A 13,982-nucleotide genomic window follows, 5' to 3' on the forward strand; every position below is an offset into this window, starting at 1 on the left:
TCCTGGATATCCAACTCATATCAAACTTGGGGCACCTTTACCCATTGGGTCATCTTGGTGACTCCAGGGTTCTTGTTTTATTTTCTTTTGAGACAGGGTTTCTCTGTGTGTTCTTGGCTGTCCTGTAGCTCTGTTGACTAGGCTGGCCTTGAACTCACAGAGATCCCTGCCTGCCTCTGCCTTGGGAGTGCTGGGATTGAAGGTGTGTGGGTTCCTCTCTCTACCTTTCTGCCATGGTAGTAATGCACAGGTTCCACATGGAATTTACATCTGGGCATACATGCTAACCCGGTATATTGGATGGGACTGGCAGGGGGTCTGAGGAGAAGCAGGAGTATTTGCACAGCTGGTCTGGAATGTCTTCCAGGCCAACCTGTTAAGAATAATTTATCTTGGGCTGGAGAGATGGCTCAGAGGTTGAGAGCATTGCCTGCTCTTCCAAAGGCCCTGAGTTCAATTCCCAGCAACCACATGGTGGCTCGCAACCATCTGTAGTGGGGTCTGGTGCCCTTTTCTAGCCTGCAGGCATACACACAGACAGAATATTATATACATAATAAATAAATATTAAAAAAAAGAATAATGTATCTTACCTTCAGCCTTCCTGACGCTATTTCAACTTGTGTTGACAACTGTGTTAATGGACGCGGTCTCTTTAAGAACTGGTTAGGTGGCCCGCCCTCTAAAGGGATCCGGAGGAAGGGAGTCATGTGACTCTGAGCCTCTTCCACTGAGTTAAACTCCTTGCGGCTGTATGCGCCGCTGTTGGGAACCTTACTGGGGCTGGGTACCCTGTGCCCCAACCCCATGGCTCCTTTTGAGTCTTGTGTGTGCAGCTCCATTTGGCCTGCTGGGAGAAGAGACTCGCCAGGTAAGAGTTCTGGAACTAACGTAATAGATGCTTCCAGAAATACAACCTTTCTACAATGACTGGAATCTGGGGCAACGGAGGGGTGGAGGGTGGATGCAAGAGAGGAGTGACCCCAGAGAGCCAGCGCGGAGCCCTGAGTGATGGGAAGGACTGTGGATGAGAGAATGCATGACGGCTTCCTGCCTTCTGGTGATGTCAAGCCACCAGCAACCAGGAAGTTTGGGGATTTAAAAAGCCTTCTCAAGCCTAAGCCTCACCGAGGTCAGGGTAATCCTGGATCTACCCTATTCTCAACCCTACATCTGCCCCTGATTCCAGGATCCCTCAATTTCCACACATCCCTCTTGCCTAGGCCTCAAAGGCCCTTGCCGTCCCTGGCATTGCCCAGGTCCTGTCCTCCACCCACAAACTGCTTCTTTGCCTGTGACCATCCCTGATCTTGTTCTCTCCATCCCACAATCCCATGTTCTAGGTATATATGGAGGTTATTTCCGGTGGACCAAATCCCCAGAACCTGCTTCATATCAGGGCAGTGGGCACCAACTCCACCCTGCACTATGTATGGGGCACCCTAGGGCCTCCAGCTGTGGTGCTGGTGGCCACCAACACCACACAGAGTGTCCTGAGTGTCAACTGGAGTCTCCTGCTGTCTCCTGATCCTGATGGGGGTTTGATGGTGCTCCCCAAGGACAGCATCCAGTTTTCTTCTGCTCTTGTCTTCACCAGGGTGAGGGGGCCAAAAGCTCAGAGGGAAGAGCCCAGGGACTGAGTTCCTTCTACACAAAGGGAGAGGGGAGGGCTAAGGACAGGGTGGGTGGAGTGGGAGCGATCTGCAGGAGAATGTCGGAGGGAGGCAAGCCCAATTCCACTCCACCCTGTCCCCAGCTGCTTGAATTTGACAGTACCAAGGTCTCCGAAGGGGCAGCCCAGCCCTCAGGAAAGCCATATCCTCCCTACTCCTTGGCTGAGTTCTCCTGGAACAGCTCCTTGGACCGCACCACTCTGAGCTCCGCTTTCCAAGGCCACCCTGTAGATGACCCTACTGGAACATTTGCCAATGGCAGCCTGGCCTTCAAGGTGAGGTTGTGGGGAAGGAACTCAGGAGGCTGATCTGTGAGATGGGAGTATCCTTCAAGCACCATTCTCTTCACATGGCCTCCTCCTCCTCCCTAGGTCCAGGCCTTTTCGGGATCTGGCCGACCTGCCCAGCCCCCTCGCCTCCTGCACAGCGCAGACGCCTGCCAGCTAGAAGTTGCCCTGGTTGGAGCGTCTCCTCGTGGAAACCACTCCCTGTTTGGCCTAGAAGTGGCCACCTTGGATACTGGCCTTGGCTGCCCCTCCGTGAAAGAGCTGCACTCCATTGACGATGAGTACGCACCTGCTGTCTTCCAGGTCCGGTCTCCACGGGGAGTAAACGGCTGGGAATATGAAGTGGGATCCTGTTAGCATCCCAGAAAACCAACCAACCATTTATTACTTTTTAAAAAATGTGTTATTTTGCATGTGTGTTTGCAGGTGTGTATAGGTTCCTGTGGCGGCAAGAAGTGGGCATCAGATACCCTGGGGCTGGAATTACAAATGGTTGTGAGCCTCCTGACGTGGGTGCTGGAAGCTGGATTTTGGTTTTCTGCAAGAGCAGCAAGCCCTCGGTCACTGAGCCATCATTCCAGCTGCTACGGCCCCCCCTTTTTTTATAAAGATATTTATTAATTATGTATACAGCATTCTACTCACATGTGTCCCTGCAGGCCAGAAGAGGGCACCAGATTTTATTACAGATGGTTGTGAGCTCATCTGTAATGATTGAACTCAGTATGGATTGAACTCAGAACCTCTGGAAGAACAGTCAGTGCTCTTAACCTCTGAGCCATCTCTTCAGCCCCATTGCCCCTTATTTTTTAAAAGATTTTGTTTTTAATCGGGTCTCCCTATATAGTTCTTTTTTTTAAAATATTTACTTATTTATTACGTATACAATATTCTCTCTGTGCGTATGTCTGCAGGCCAGAAGAGGGCACCAGACCTCATTACAGATGGTTGTGAGCCACCGTGTGGTTGCTGGGAATTGAACTCAGGGCCTTTGGAAGGGTAGGCAATGCTCTTAACCACTGAGCCATCTCTCCAGCCCCTCCCTATATAGTTCTGATTGACCTAGAACTCTTGCTATCTAGACCAGGCTGGCCTTGAACTTACAGAGGTTCAACTGCTTCTACCTCCTGAGAGCTGGGATTAAATGCACGCACCACCACATATGGTCCCCGTTTATTAGCAATACTCTGTCTGGATGCTTCTAGTGTTGGGCTGTACTGATGTATCACCTGACATCTCTGCCCTCCAAGGAAGCAGGCAAAAGCAGTGCTTTATGGTCTTCAGATGGGATTCTCTGTGACCCGGGGCCCAGAGGGAGCAATGGCAGAAGAGCAAGGCTGTGACTCTGCTCATCTCTCTACTATATGTAGAGAGGACTGGGCCCTGCCACAACCGGCAATGCCCATCCTAGAATGACACTTAGCACCGGGGACGCTTGCTGGCCTCATTGCAGTAATCTGGGAGAGGCAGGAACAGAAAGCTGGCACAGGTGCGTCCATCTCTCTGCCTCCGTGGCCTTTCTCTCCAGCTGGACCAATTGTTGTGGGACTCTTCACCATCTGGCTTCATGCAATGGCGACCAGTGGCTTTCTCTCAGAAGCAGCGGGGGCGAGAATCAGCCCTCCCCTGCCAGGTGTCCTCCCTTAACTACACCTTGGCACATTCGCTCCCTCGCTCACCTGTTGTCCAAGCCTTCTTTGGGTCCCAGAAAAACTTCTATGCCTTCACTCTGACATTTGGGGCTCCCACAGGCCCTGGCTACTGGGACGAACACTACCTCTCCTGGTAAGAACCAAGGATTTGGGGAGGTCAATGTGGAGAAGGGCTGAGCCCCTCAGCTTTCCTTCCTAAGCTTGCTTACCTCCTTTTTTAAAACCTTCTTGCTCTAGGTCAATGCTTCTGGGAGTGGGTGTCCCTCCAGTGGACTCCTTATCTCCACTCGTCCTCGGAATCATGGCAGTGGCCCTGGGAACTCCAGGGCTCCTGTTGCTGGGGGGAGGCCTGTTTCTGCTGCTGCGACACAAGCCGTATTCTGAGTACCAGTCCATCAACTGAACTGCAGATGGAGGGGCAGGACCACATGCCTTGCTGTGCCTCACACCTTGGAGGGGAGAGGGGCAGTGTTGTCATTTGCTTTTCTGCAGAACCTCAAAAGCCAGCCTCAGCTTACTGGGGCTCCCTGGGAGAGGCTAGAATTACTGGGAAAAGGAAGGGCCCCCTTGATGTTCCTTCTCTGTCATTTACCACTCTCCTTTCCCTTGGGTAAGACTTGAAGGCCTACAGTGAGCGACTGGTTGGCTGCCCTAAGGTGCATGAAATAGACATTTTTTTCCCAAAAAAGATTTCAACTTCTTTCTTATTTTTAAATGAGATTTATGGTTTTTTTTTTTTTTGGTTTTTCGAGACAGGGTTGAGATTTATGTATTTTATATGTGTGAATATTTTGCCTGCTTGTGTGGATGTGCACTGCATTTGTATGTGCGTGCACGAGAGACAGAGAGAGAGAATTGCCTGTGGAGGTCAAAAGAGGGCACTAGATCCCCTGGAACTGGAGTTACAGATGGTTGTAAACCACCATACAGGTAATGGGGATTGAACCAGGATTGAACCAGGGTCCTTTGCTAGAACAAGTGCTCCTAACCATGGAGCCATCCATGTCTCCAGTCCAGATTCCGATCTCTTTCTCTCTTTTTGAGACGGGGTTTCTCTGTGTAGCCCTGGCTGTCCTGGAACTCACTCTGTAGGCCAGGCTGGCCTTAAACTCAGAGATCCCCTGGCCTTTACCTCCCAAGCGCCAAGATTAAAGGCCTGTGCCACCATGCCAGGCTGGGTCCAGCAATGGGAAGATTGAGAGACAGACTTCCAAGGCAATGGGCACTTTCTATTCGAGGGTACATTTTCTCTCCCCAAGCCTCCTGTGAAGCGCCTCCACCCCTTGGTCTTGATGCCAGGAGGTGACTTACGTCCTGGGGGTGGGGAAGATTAGCAGGAAGAAGGAGCCGTGGAAGCAGGCCATGATTTATTACATACATACTGGACAAGCAGTCATTGCCATCCCAGCCACTACATGGGAATCCATCCACAGTTCTTTTGGAGGTTTCATCTCTCTGCCACCCCAAATCCCCCACACACACCTTTTTTTAAAACCTTAGTACTTCTTGGAAGTTTGCAAAGTGGAAGGTTATAGGAACCCACGTAGGCTGGGAGGGGGAAGGTCACAGCTTGACCAAGACAAGAGTCTTGAAGCCAGGCCCCTTAGGAAGGCTTTCACCTCATGTCAAAGATGGCGAAGTCCTTATCTGATGAGAACCAATCTCTACGCTTGGGCTTAGGCAGACAGTTCAGGTTGGCCTGTGGTTCTACACCTCTGGTCCACAGGAAGCTGGGACCTTACTTAGCCTTGGCTTGGCACGGTGGAGGGCTGCCCAAAAAGGAGTATACTTCTCCAGTCTCTGCCTTAGGCTCTCGCACTCCAGGGGTACAGCACAACTAGAAGAGAACTGGGGTGTCTGGGCTCCTTTGGATGGGGCCCCTAAGTAGCAAGGTACCTCCCATCTAAGGTCTATGACCTGGGCAAAGGCCAGGCCTGCAACTGTTTCAGGGAGGTGCTGAAAGACCCCTGCACAGCCCTAGGGCAGCTCAGCCCCATGAGCGTGGCCTGTAGTCGGAGAGGGATCGAACGTGGTCCGGATAGTCCAAGCGGCTCTCGGAGGCGGTGAGCATGCGCTCCGGCTCCACCATGAACATGTAGTAGAGGTTCCACATCAGCATGGCCAACAGCGGCAGGAAAGTCAGCCCGTAGCCAAAGCCTCGGAAGGAGCGGCCGACAGCAAAGGTCAGCCAGTAAATCAGCCTGTGGGAGCGGGAGCATGACAAAGGTTATTGACTCTCCAGGGCCCAGCCAGCTAATCGGTCAGGAGCGGGAGACCAATTGGGAGCGGGTGCCAAGACTGGTACTATTACAAACATCCGGTTTATATGTATTGAACATACAATGTTTACTTTCCCACATCTCTGAAGTGAAAATATTATTCCCTGTCTTCTCTTTTATTTACTATTTAAAATTAAAGTGAGGCCGGGCAGTGGTGGCGCACGCCTTTAATCCCAGCACTCGGAGGCAGAGGCAGGCGGATCTCTGTGAGTTCGAGGGCAGCCTGGTCTACAAGAGCTAGTTCCAGGACAGGCTCCAAAACCACAGAGAAACCCTGTCTCGAAAAACCCAAAAAACAAAAAACAAATAAAATTAAAGTGAGTCAAATTAATTTCATTTTTAGTTAAATTACAATTAAATGTTCGTTTATGTGATTTACAGATTTTCAGGCCAGTGTGGGCTACATTTTGAGATCCTGTCTCAATAAAATAAAATTTAGGCTGGGCAGTGGTGGCGCATGCCTTTAATCCCAGCACTCAGGAGGCAGAGGCAGGCGGATCTTTGTGAGTTCGAGGCCAGCCTGGTCTACAAGAGCTAGTTCTAGGACAGGAACCAAAAAGCTGCGGAGAAACCCTGTCTCGAAAATCCAAAAATAAATAAATAAATAAATAAATAAATAAATAAATAAATAAAATTCGCTGATGACTCAAATTGAATGAAAGAAAAGTGGTGCGGCCGTGAGGGTGACCTGGCCTCTGGGTAGAAAGTGCTGCTCACCGCCAGGCAGACGTCCTGCCCGCTGGAGTGGGAGCCAAGGGTCCCAGCCTTTAACCACTAGACGAGGAGGCTGCTCGAGTGCAGTAGCTCATCTGTGTTGTCCACGGCTGAACCATGAAGGTCGGGGTCAGGACAGTCTATTTATTTGTTTCTTTATTTCATTTTATTTTATTTTTCAAGGCAGGGTTTCTCTGTGTAGACCTTGGCTGTTCTGGCACTCACTCTGTACCCCAGGCTGGCCTGCTCACTTTGTTTTTTGAGACAAGGTCGTAGCTGTGTTGTACTGGTTGACCCAGAACTCACTATGCAATTCAGGTTGACTTGAACTCTTGTCTCAGCCCCCTAAGTACTGTGATTGCAGACCCGAGTGAGCTACTACATCAGCTTTAGGGCAGTTTTCAGCACTGCGTAAGAAAGAACTTTTATGGGGCAGTGGTGCTGCAGCCTTTAATCTCAGCACTCGAAAGGTAGAGGCGGGTGGATCTCTGTGAGTTCGAGGCCAGCCTGGACTAGGACAGCGAGGGCTGTTACATAGAAATACCCTGTCTCAGAAAAAGAGAGAGGAAGGAAGGAAAGAAGGAAGAGAAAAAGGAAACAAAGAACAAAAAGAGAACTTTCTAGCAATTAGAATGCTTAAACCTGGAAGGGGGGTGTGGTGGTGATCCCAGCACTGGAGAGGGTGAGACAGGAGGATTACCACCAAGAGTTTATGTTCAGGCTGCATGGTGAGATGGTGACTGCCTCAATCAAAATAAAGCAGAAAATGTCGCACATAGCCAATTTTTAAAGCTATTTGACTAGAGTGTCACAGACTAGAGGAGTACCTTCAGGGGACGCACTAAATTCCACCTGAGGTTAGGAGTAGGGTGGTCAGTCCTGTGCTTAGATGAGTCTCTGTACCAAAGTAAACAGCATTCAGAAGCTCCCTATTGGCACACCTCTGAGAGCAGCTTCTGAAGGAGAAGGGAGCTGAGCGCCTGCTTCCCAGTGAAGCGCGCGGGAGAGACAGGTGTGCGCACAGAAATCCTCAGGCTTCTGTCCTCCAGACCTTCAGCCCCTGGAGGTTCTGGCACTTTTACTTCTTCACGCCTCCCCAACCATGGCCACCACAGCCCCGACTCACCGAGATACTGCAAACAGACCAGTGAGCAGAGGCAGCAGCTTGAGGGTGTCCTGGGGCAGATAGGTGGAAAGGACGGCCAGGTTAAAGAAGTAGAGGATGAAGAGCTGCACGGACTGGGCCACGTACTGCCGGTGGATCTCTACTTCCCGCCGCGGCTCTCCAAAGGGCCGGAGGGCGGAGAAGCACAGCAGGCTCAGGCCGTACACTAGGAGCCCTGCAGGGGAGGAAGCACGGGGGTCAGAAAACGGCAGGCCAGCTCCTGGGTCAAGACTGCAGAGATATCACAAACACTCTCTGGAAGAGAAGGAGCAGAGGGCAGGTTTGGGGTGCCCTGAACGGTTCCAACAGAATGAAGAGAAAGTACCCCAACCAAGTCTCTGTAGTTCTCTTCCCAGGTAACCCTTCTCCACCGCCCAGACTCACCTAGTACGATAGGGAAGGTGGCAAAGACCCCACAGCGTAGGGTGTAGATCAAGCGGGAACTCATGGTGGGCAGCCTTGGAGCGTCGAAGGGCAGGAAGGCGTAAGCTCCATACAGCAGGCAGGGGAAGAAGATGAGAGCAGCAGCCACCGAGGCTACAGCCCTCAGCGCCTCGCGGCCTCCACAGCTCCCGCAGCCCCCACAAGACCGGCCAGGGGGTCTCACAACTGCCTCAGCCCACTTGCGCTCTGGAAGCTCATGGTGGCTGAGTCGGGTTGGCAGGAAATTCCTACGCTCAGCCTGTCCGGCCTTACGTTGCACAATGCACTCCTCCTGCGGCCTCCGCTCAATGCACTGTAAATCAATGGGCACGAAGGCCCTAACTGACTTCTCAGGAAGCAAACTGGCATCATCTTTGAGCGGTTCCTCCGGCTTAGTGAGCGGTTCCTCCGACTTAGTGAGTGGTTCCAACTCTAAGGGCTCTGGTTCAATATCTCGCCAGCCTGGGGGATCCGGAAGCGGGACGCTGTACTGGGGGTCAGTTCCCCAAGGCAAAGTCGCAGCTTCACTGATAGTGCTGTCTGGACCATCCTCGGGCCCCTCTCTGACTGTAGGGGAACCAACTGAAGACCCCAGTCTGAGAGACTCAGCTCCAGGGGACTCAGTCCCATCTTCTCCCTCCAGCTGCCGGTCAGTGGGGGCTAAAGCCCGTGGTAAGCTCTTCTCTGGAGCCTCAGGTGCCTTCATTTCCAGCAGGGCCAGTGTCTCCGGTTCTGTCATCGTGAGGCTTCAGTTCTGAGGTCTACCCCAAGGTGATATCATCCTAAAGGGAGTGGGGTAAGTTCTGTGAAAATACCTTGTCTTCTGGCCCAAGGACAGTTCCTCAAACTGGATCGCACCAGGGCAGCCGGCCTCGTGGGACTCTAGGGAGAACACAGTGCGGAGGAAGGTGTTGAGACAGAGGGCGGTGGCAGCAGCAGGGCTAAGGGTGAGTCAGGGGGCACAAGCCCTGGCAGCTGTGACCTCAGCCTACGCCTACACCTACCTTCTACGCTCTCCACCAAAACCCCCGGATTCATGGCCACCCTAGCTTGGGAACGGGAGGAACTTCTTTACAACTGAGAATCATTCTATGGAGAAACTGCCCCTTCACCCTTCCACTTGCCCTTTGCCCTGCAGATCTCGGCCTGGAACTCTGTTAGCAGCTGATACCAGTGGCCAGATACTCAGTTCCTTAGTCCCCAGTCCGGAAACCAGTCATTTTCTGAACTCCCCCACCCTTGCCAGTCTCACCCAATTCCACCGGGCTGGGCCCCACTCAGACTTCCAGCTCTAGTGCGGCTGTTCCCTTGTCTTTCTTTCCTCCCTGCCACTCTCCAGTTCACTGTTTCTGGTCTGGGCTCTTTTTCCTCTTTCACCTCTAGGGCCCCTCCTACCCCTGCCCTTTGGACCCAAGATACCCTCTTACTTTCCATCCACGGAGAGGGAGAGACGAGGATCCCCAGAAAGGAACTGCCTGGCTCCTACCTGGCTCTGCAAGTATTTCCCAGTCTCCCTCCCCTTACCTGTGTCTCCAAACCTGTCTGACCAGAGCAGGTGGGGCTCAGATTAAAGGCACAGGCCCTGCCCTACAGAACCTGCCAGCTGACAGAGCTCTACAGGAGGAGGGCATCCTATTTCAAAGTAAGGTGCAGCTGGACACTGAGGCGTGGATGTTAGATCTTCTGGATGTGTAAGATCTTCCAGGTCAGGAAAGCATCAGGGAAAACATGGGTTTGTATGCCAAAGGGTACTTAGAGGAAGTTGGGAAAAAGATGACATTTGCAAATTTGTTCATTCTGTAAATGTTTATTGAGTATCTGTTATTAATAATGCGCTATTCAGCCGGGCGATGGTGGCGCACACCTGTAATCCCAGCACTCGGGAGGCAGAGGCAGGCGGATCTCTGTGAGTTCGAGACCAGCCTGGTCTACAGAGCTAGTGCCAGGACAGGCTCCAAAGCCACAGAGAAACCCTGTCTCAAAAAACAAAAAAAAAAAAAAAAACAAACAAAACAAAAAAAAAAGCGCTATTCAGCTGGGTGAAGGTTGCACACACCTTTAATCCCAACACTGGGACGCAGACGCAGGAGGATCCCTGAGTTCAAGGCCAGCCTGGTCTACGGAGAAAGTTCCAGGACAGGCTCCAAAGCTACAGAGAAACACAACACAAAATCACACTGAATCAGTGAGAGAATTTTAGTAGGGAAAGCTTCTTTAAAGTGACATTTAGGGGTTGGAGAGATGGCTTAGAGGTTAGGAGCACTGGCTGTTCTTCCAGAGGTCCTGAGTTAATTTCCCAGCAACCACATGGTGGCTCACAACCATCTGTACTGAGATCTGGTGCTGGTGCCTCTTCTAGCGTGTAGGCATGCATTCCAGAACACTATACATAAGAAATCTTCAAAAGTTGAAACCCAGTGGTCGTTCAGGTTTCTGACTGATCCTTGTAGAGGAATGGCAAGCCAAAGCCCAGCAGATGGAAAAGACTTCAGGCTGTTTCAGAAACAAAAGGAAGGCTTGCGGGCCCGGAGCCAGAAGCATAGCAGTATATACACATACAGGACCCCAGACACCTTAGCTTAGGTTTATGGTTAGGACTGACAAAATGGCTCACTAGGTAAGGGTACTTACTGCCAAGTCTGATTATCTGAATTCGATCTCTAGGAACTACACTGTGGAAGGAGAAAGGGACTTCCCCAAGTTCTCTGTCAAGCACAGGTGTGCCATGGTGGAACACATGCCATCACACATGTACACATAGAATACCTGAATCTAGTGTCTCTGGTAGCCACTGTTCCTCCCCCAGCAGCCACCAACTTCTATTGCTCCTCCCCACAGCCATGCCTGGACTCCATGCAGTCATGGGTGTTAAGTTCCTGTGTGCAACCATTCTGTCGTGTCTGGAAAATACCGTCTAGATGCAGAGTTCTGCTACCTCAGGCTCTTAAAACCTTTTCACTGCTCCTCTTCCTCCATCATTTCTGTGTCTGGGGGTAGCTGTCCTAACTAATTAGTTTTTTATATATTTATTTATTATTTTTATTATGTATGCAATGTTCTGTCTGTCTGTATGCCTGCAGGCCAGAAGAAAGCACCAGACCTCATTACAGATGGTTGTGAGCCACCATGTGGTTGCTGGGAATTGAACTCAGGACCTTTGGAAGAGCAGGCAATGCTCTTAACCGCTGAGCCATCTCTCCAGCCCCTAATTAGTTTTTATTTGACGTGCATTGGTGTTTTGCCTGCATGTATGTCTGTCTGCGTGAGGGTGTCGGATTCCCTGGAACTGGAGTTACAAAAGGTGTGAGCTCATGTGGGTGCTGAGAATTGGATGCGGATTCTCTGGAAGAGCAGCTAGTGCTCTTAACCACTGAGCCTGTTAGGCCCAGATCACAGAATCCCCCAAAACCAACTAGGAGACTGAGTCCTGTATGTAAAAGCAAAGAGCCTTTATTCTTACACAAGTTTGCAAACTCGGACTCTCTTTTGTGTCCCACTGCCACACCAACTCCAGTGTCGTCTGTGTGACATGACATATGTCATTATGCCGGATGGGAACTACGTGTCCCATGGGACTAGGCTTCCTAGAGGTCAATGGCAGACAGCCTGGTATTAGCCACAGCTGAGGCATAGACGGGTTTCTCGATTAGCTGGCTATGCGGGATATGAGCTTTGCACAATCTCTTTTATAATAACGATATTCTATATATATACAAGACAAGGATCGTTCTCTTCAGAAACAGCTCTGGGATAAGGAAACACAGAATGGGAATGTATAAGACACGGCAGAACCTTTGTCATACACAGGGTGTATGATGAGCAAAGGAATAGATGGGTTAATGCTGATGGACAAAGACTTATATTATACTTTCAACTTTATGGATAGGCTTACTAGATCCCAACCCCCATGATGTCTGCTGCATAAGAAGGTACTAAAAAGTATAGTTCAACAGGTGCAGAGAACTGATTAGGCATATTTGGTCACTAGATGAAATAAAGGGTTAGGAAGAGGAAGGGCCATGATAGCGATAATGAGACAGAAACTTTCTATTCATAAGATGAAACCACTTGCCTGAGGTTTTTCATTCCCAAGGACAAGATTTCCTCTTCTAAGGATGCTTTATATCTAACACCTGTTCCTGATAATACACTTTTCTTAAACATTGCTGATGTGACTAAAAGAAGCTTTCATACTGTGTCGACTGATGATACATGACCTTCTGATTTGTTCTTTGTTTGAATACTATATAATGAAAACATGGATTCAGTAAAATCGCAGCAGATTCCAACCACTCTCTTGTGTGTTGTGTCTGTCTGTCATTCGCCGAACTTGTGCCTTCCTGTTACCAAGACCCTGCTTCTCCCACGGTCTGAGTGGCTCCCCTGAGCCGGTCCGTGGCATCCAACATACTGGAGTGATGGGAGAGCCCCAGCTCAGTTAGGGTTGGTCACAGGTGAGGGGGAGGGATTTTTAAGGTTCAGGACCCCAATTGACTGACTTTTGTCTAGGGTGTTCTGGTGAAAGCTATGGGTGTGTGCTGGCAGGTGATGCTATCTACAAGAGTTGGAACGTTAGGAATTTCCTTTGAATGATCTGTTCCTAGGTGGTCTCAGTTTGTGGTGTTTCTCAGAAGCAGGTATTGCCTTAGGTTTGTAAACTATTGAGGGGCTGGAGAGATGTCTCAGAGGTTAAGAGCATTGCCTGCTCTTCCAAAGGTCCTGAGTTCAATTCCCAGCAACCACATGGTGGCTCACAACCATCTGTAATGGGGTCTGGTGCCCTCTTCTGGCCTGCAGACATACACACAGACATAATATTGTATACATAATAAATAAATATTAAAAAAAACCAGTAAACTATTGAGACTCAGGCCTACCCAGCTTGTCATGACTGGGTCCTATGAATCACTCACTTCTCCGGCCTCCAGTTGTCCCATTTAGAGCTGAGCACTCCATTCTCTTTTTTTTCTTCCCTTGAAACTAATTTAAAAAAAAAATCTCATTTTATCAAGGGGTGGGGCATGCCCTGGAGTTCGCTTGCCCGAGTGGATTCACCTTCCACCACGTGGGTTCCAGGGGTCGAGCTCAGGTTGGCCGCAAGCGCCTTTATCCGCTGAGTCACCTCGCCAAGTGGCTCTTTTTAAAAAATTTATCAGCGTGGTGGCGCACGCCTTTAATCCCAGCACTCGGGAGGCAGAGGCAGGCGGATCTCTGTGAGTTCGAGACCAGCCTGGTCTACAAGAGCTAGTTCCAGGACAGGCTCCAAAACCACAGAGAAACCCTGTCTCGAAAAACCAAAAAAAAAAAAAAAAAATTTATCTATTTTTTGAAACAGGGTCTCCCTAGGTAACCGGGCTGGGAACTTGCCGCAGGCTGCTTAGGCTCCCTAAGTGGTAGGACGTTAAGTCTGCTGTAGTACGCCCGCTTTCTCTGACATCTTCGACAATAAAGTGTCCCTCAAGGACTTTAGAGTGGCCCAGCAGAAGCCATGCTGCCCAGAGTAAGTCCGAGGAACTTCCCGGAGAGAAAACAATTTTTCGCGAGATTTGGTGGAGCGGTCACTGATCCGCAGTTTTGCGGCAGCTATCGCGAGATTTGACAGGCGGAGGAGGAGCCATCTCAGGCAGCCGCCTCACAGCGATGGCGGCCGAGCAGGGCCGGCGGCGGTGGCGGCTGCGGCTACGGCTGGAGACGGCAGTGGAGGAAGCAGCGGTGGGTGGCGGGGGCCTGTGACCAGGAGGTGCCCCCGAGCCCAGGCACCATGAGCCAAGGCCCCCCGCCAGTGGAGA

At 50.7% G+C, this 13,982-nt stretch overlaps 2 protein-coding genes across 6 annotated transcripts; one reads left to right on the forward strand and one right to left on the reverse strand.

Annotated features, from left to right (window-relative positions):
• Positions 1-705: 705 nt before the first annotated feature.
• On the forward strand, positions 706-4,268 carry Glmp (glycosylated lysosomal membrane protein). 2 transcript variants are annotated; one of them, XM_050166421.1, is made up of 6 exons: positions 706-871; positions 1,344-1,598; positions 1,757-1,948; positions 2,045-2,263; positions 3,489-3,745; positions 3,850-4,268. In XM_050166421.1, exons 1-6 carry the CDS (start codon positions 755-757, stop codon positions 4,013-4,015), a joined length of 1,206 nt encoding a protein of 401 aa, XP_050022378.1. In that variant the 5' UTR covers positions 706-754; the 3' UTR covers positions 4,016-4,268. The 2 variants fall into 2 exon arrangements, with proteins under 2 accessions (XP_050022378.1, XP_050022379.1); XM_050166422.1 differs by lacking the exons at positions 3,489-3,745; positions 3,850-4,268 and adding an exon at positions 2,387-3,482.
• A 92-nt stretch (positions 4,269-4,360) lies between these two features.
• On the reverse strand, positions 4,361-13,976 carry Tmem79 (transmembrane protein 79). Of its 4 annotated transcripts, none has more exons than XM_050166424.1 (4): positions 13,249-13,976; positions 8,155-9,075; positions 7,732-7,945; positions 4,361-5,813 (listed from the first exon to the last, which is right to left on the reverse strand). In XM_050166424.1, exons 2-4 carry the CDS (start codon positions 8,930-8,932, stop codon positions 5,600-5,602), a joined length of 1,206 nt encoding a protein of 401 aa, XP_050022381.1. In that variant the 5' UTR covers positions 8,933-9,075; positions 13,249-13,976; the 3' UTR covers positions 4,361-5,599. The 4 variants fall into 4 exon arrangements, with proteins under 4 accessions (XP_050022381.1, XP_050022384.1, XP_050022380.1 ...); XM_050166427.1 differs by lacking the exon at positions 13,249-13,976 and adding an exon at positions 13,107-13,208; XM_050166423.1 differs by lacking the exon at positions 13,249-13,976 and adding an exon at positions 9,621-10,158.
• Between the last annotated feature and the right edge of the window lie 6 nt (positions 13,977-13,982).

Source organism: Alexandromys fortis, unplaced genomic scaffold, assembly GCF_014885135.2.
Source record: "Alexandromys fortis isolate MF-2015 unplaced genomic scaffold, M_Fortis_MF-2015_v1.1 scaffold_152, whole genome shotgun sequence".
Lineage (NCBI taxonomy): Eukaryota > Metazoa > Chordata > Mammalia > Rodentia > Cricetidae > Alexandromys > Alexandromys fortis.

Excerpts from the sequence above, each read along its gene's own strand:
- Glmp (XM_050166421.1), top strand. The coding sequence starts at position 755 with ATGCGCCGCTGTTGGGAACCTTACTGGGGCTGGGTACCCTGTGCCCCA. Across the intron at positions 1,949-2,044 it reads ATGGCAGCCTGGCCTTCAAG|GTCCAGGCCTTTTCGGGATC; the intron begins GTGAGGTTGTGG and ends CCTCCTCCCTAG. Across the intron at positions 3,746-3,849 it reads GACGAACACTACCTCTCCTG|GTCAATGCTTCTGGGAGTGG; the intron begins GTAAGAACCAAG and ends TTCTTGCTCTAG.
- Tmem79 (XM_050166424.1), bottom strand. The coding sequence starts at position 8,932 with ATGACAGAACCGGAGACACTGGCCCTGCTGGAAATGAAGGCACCTGAG. Across the intron at positions 7,946-8,154 it reads CACCTTCCCTATCGTACTAG|GGCTCCTAGTGTACGGCCTG; the intron begins GTGAGTCTGGGC and ends CCTCCCCTGCAG. Across the intron at positions 5,814-7,731 it reads GGTCTGTTTGCAGTATCTCG|GCTGATTTACTGGCTGACCT; the intron begins GTGAGTCGGGGC and ends CCGCTCCCACAG.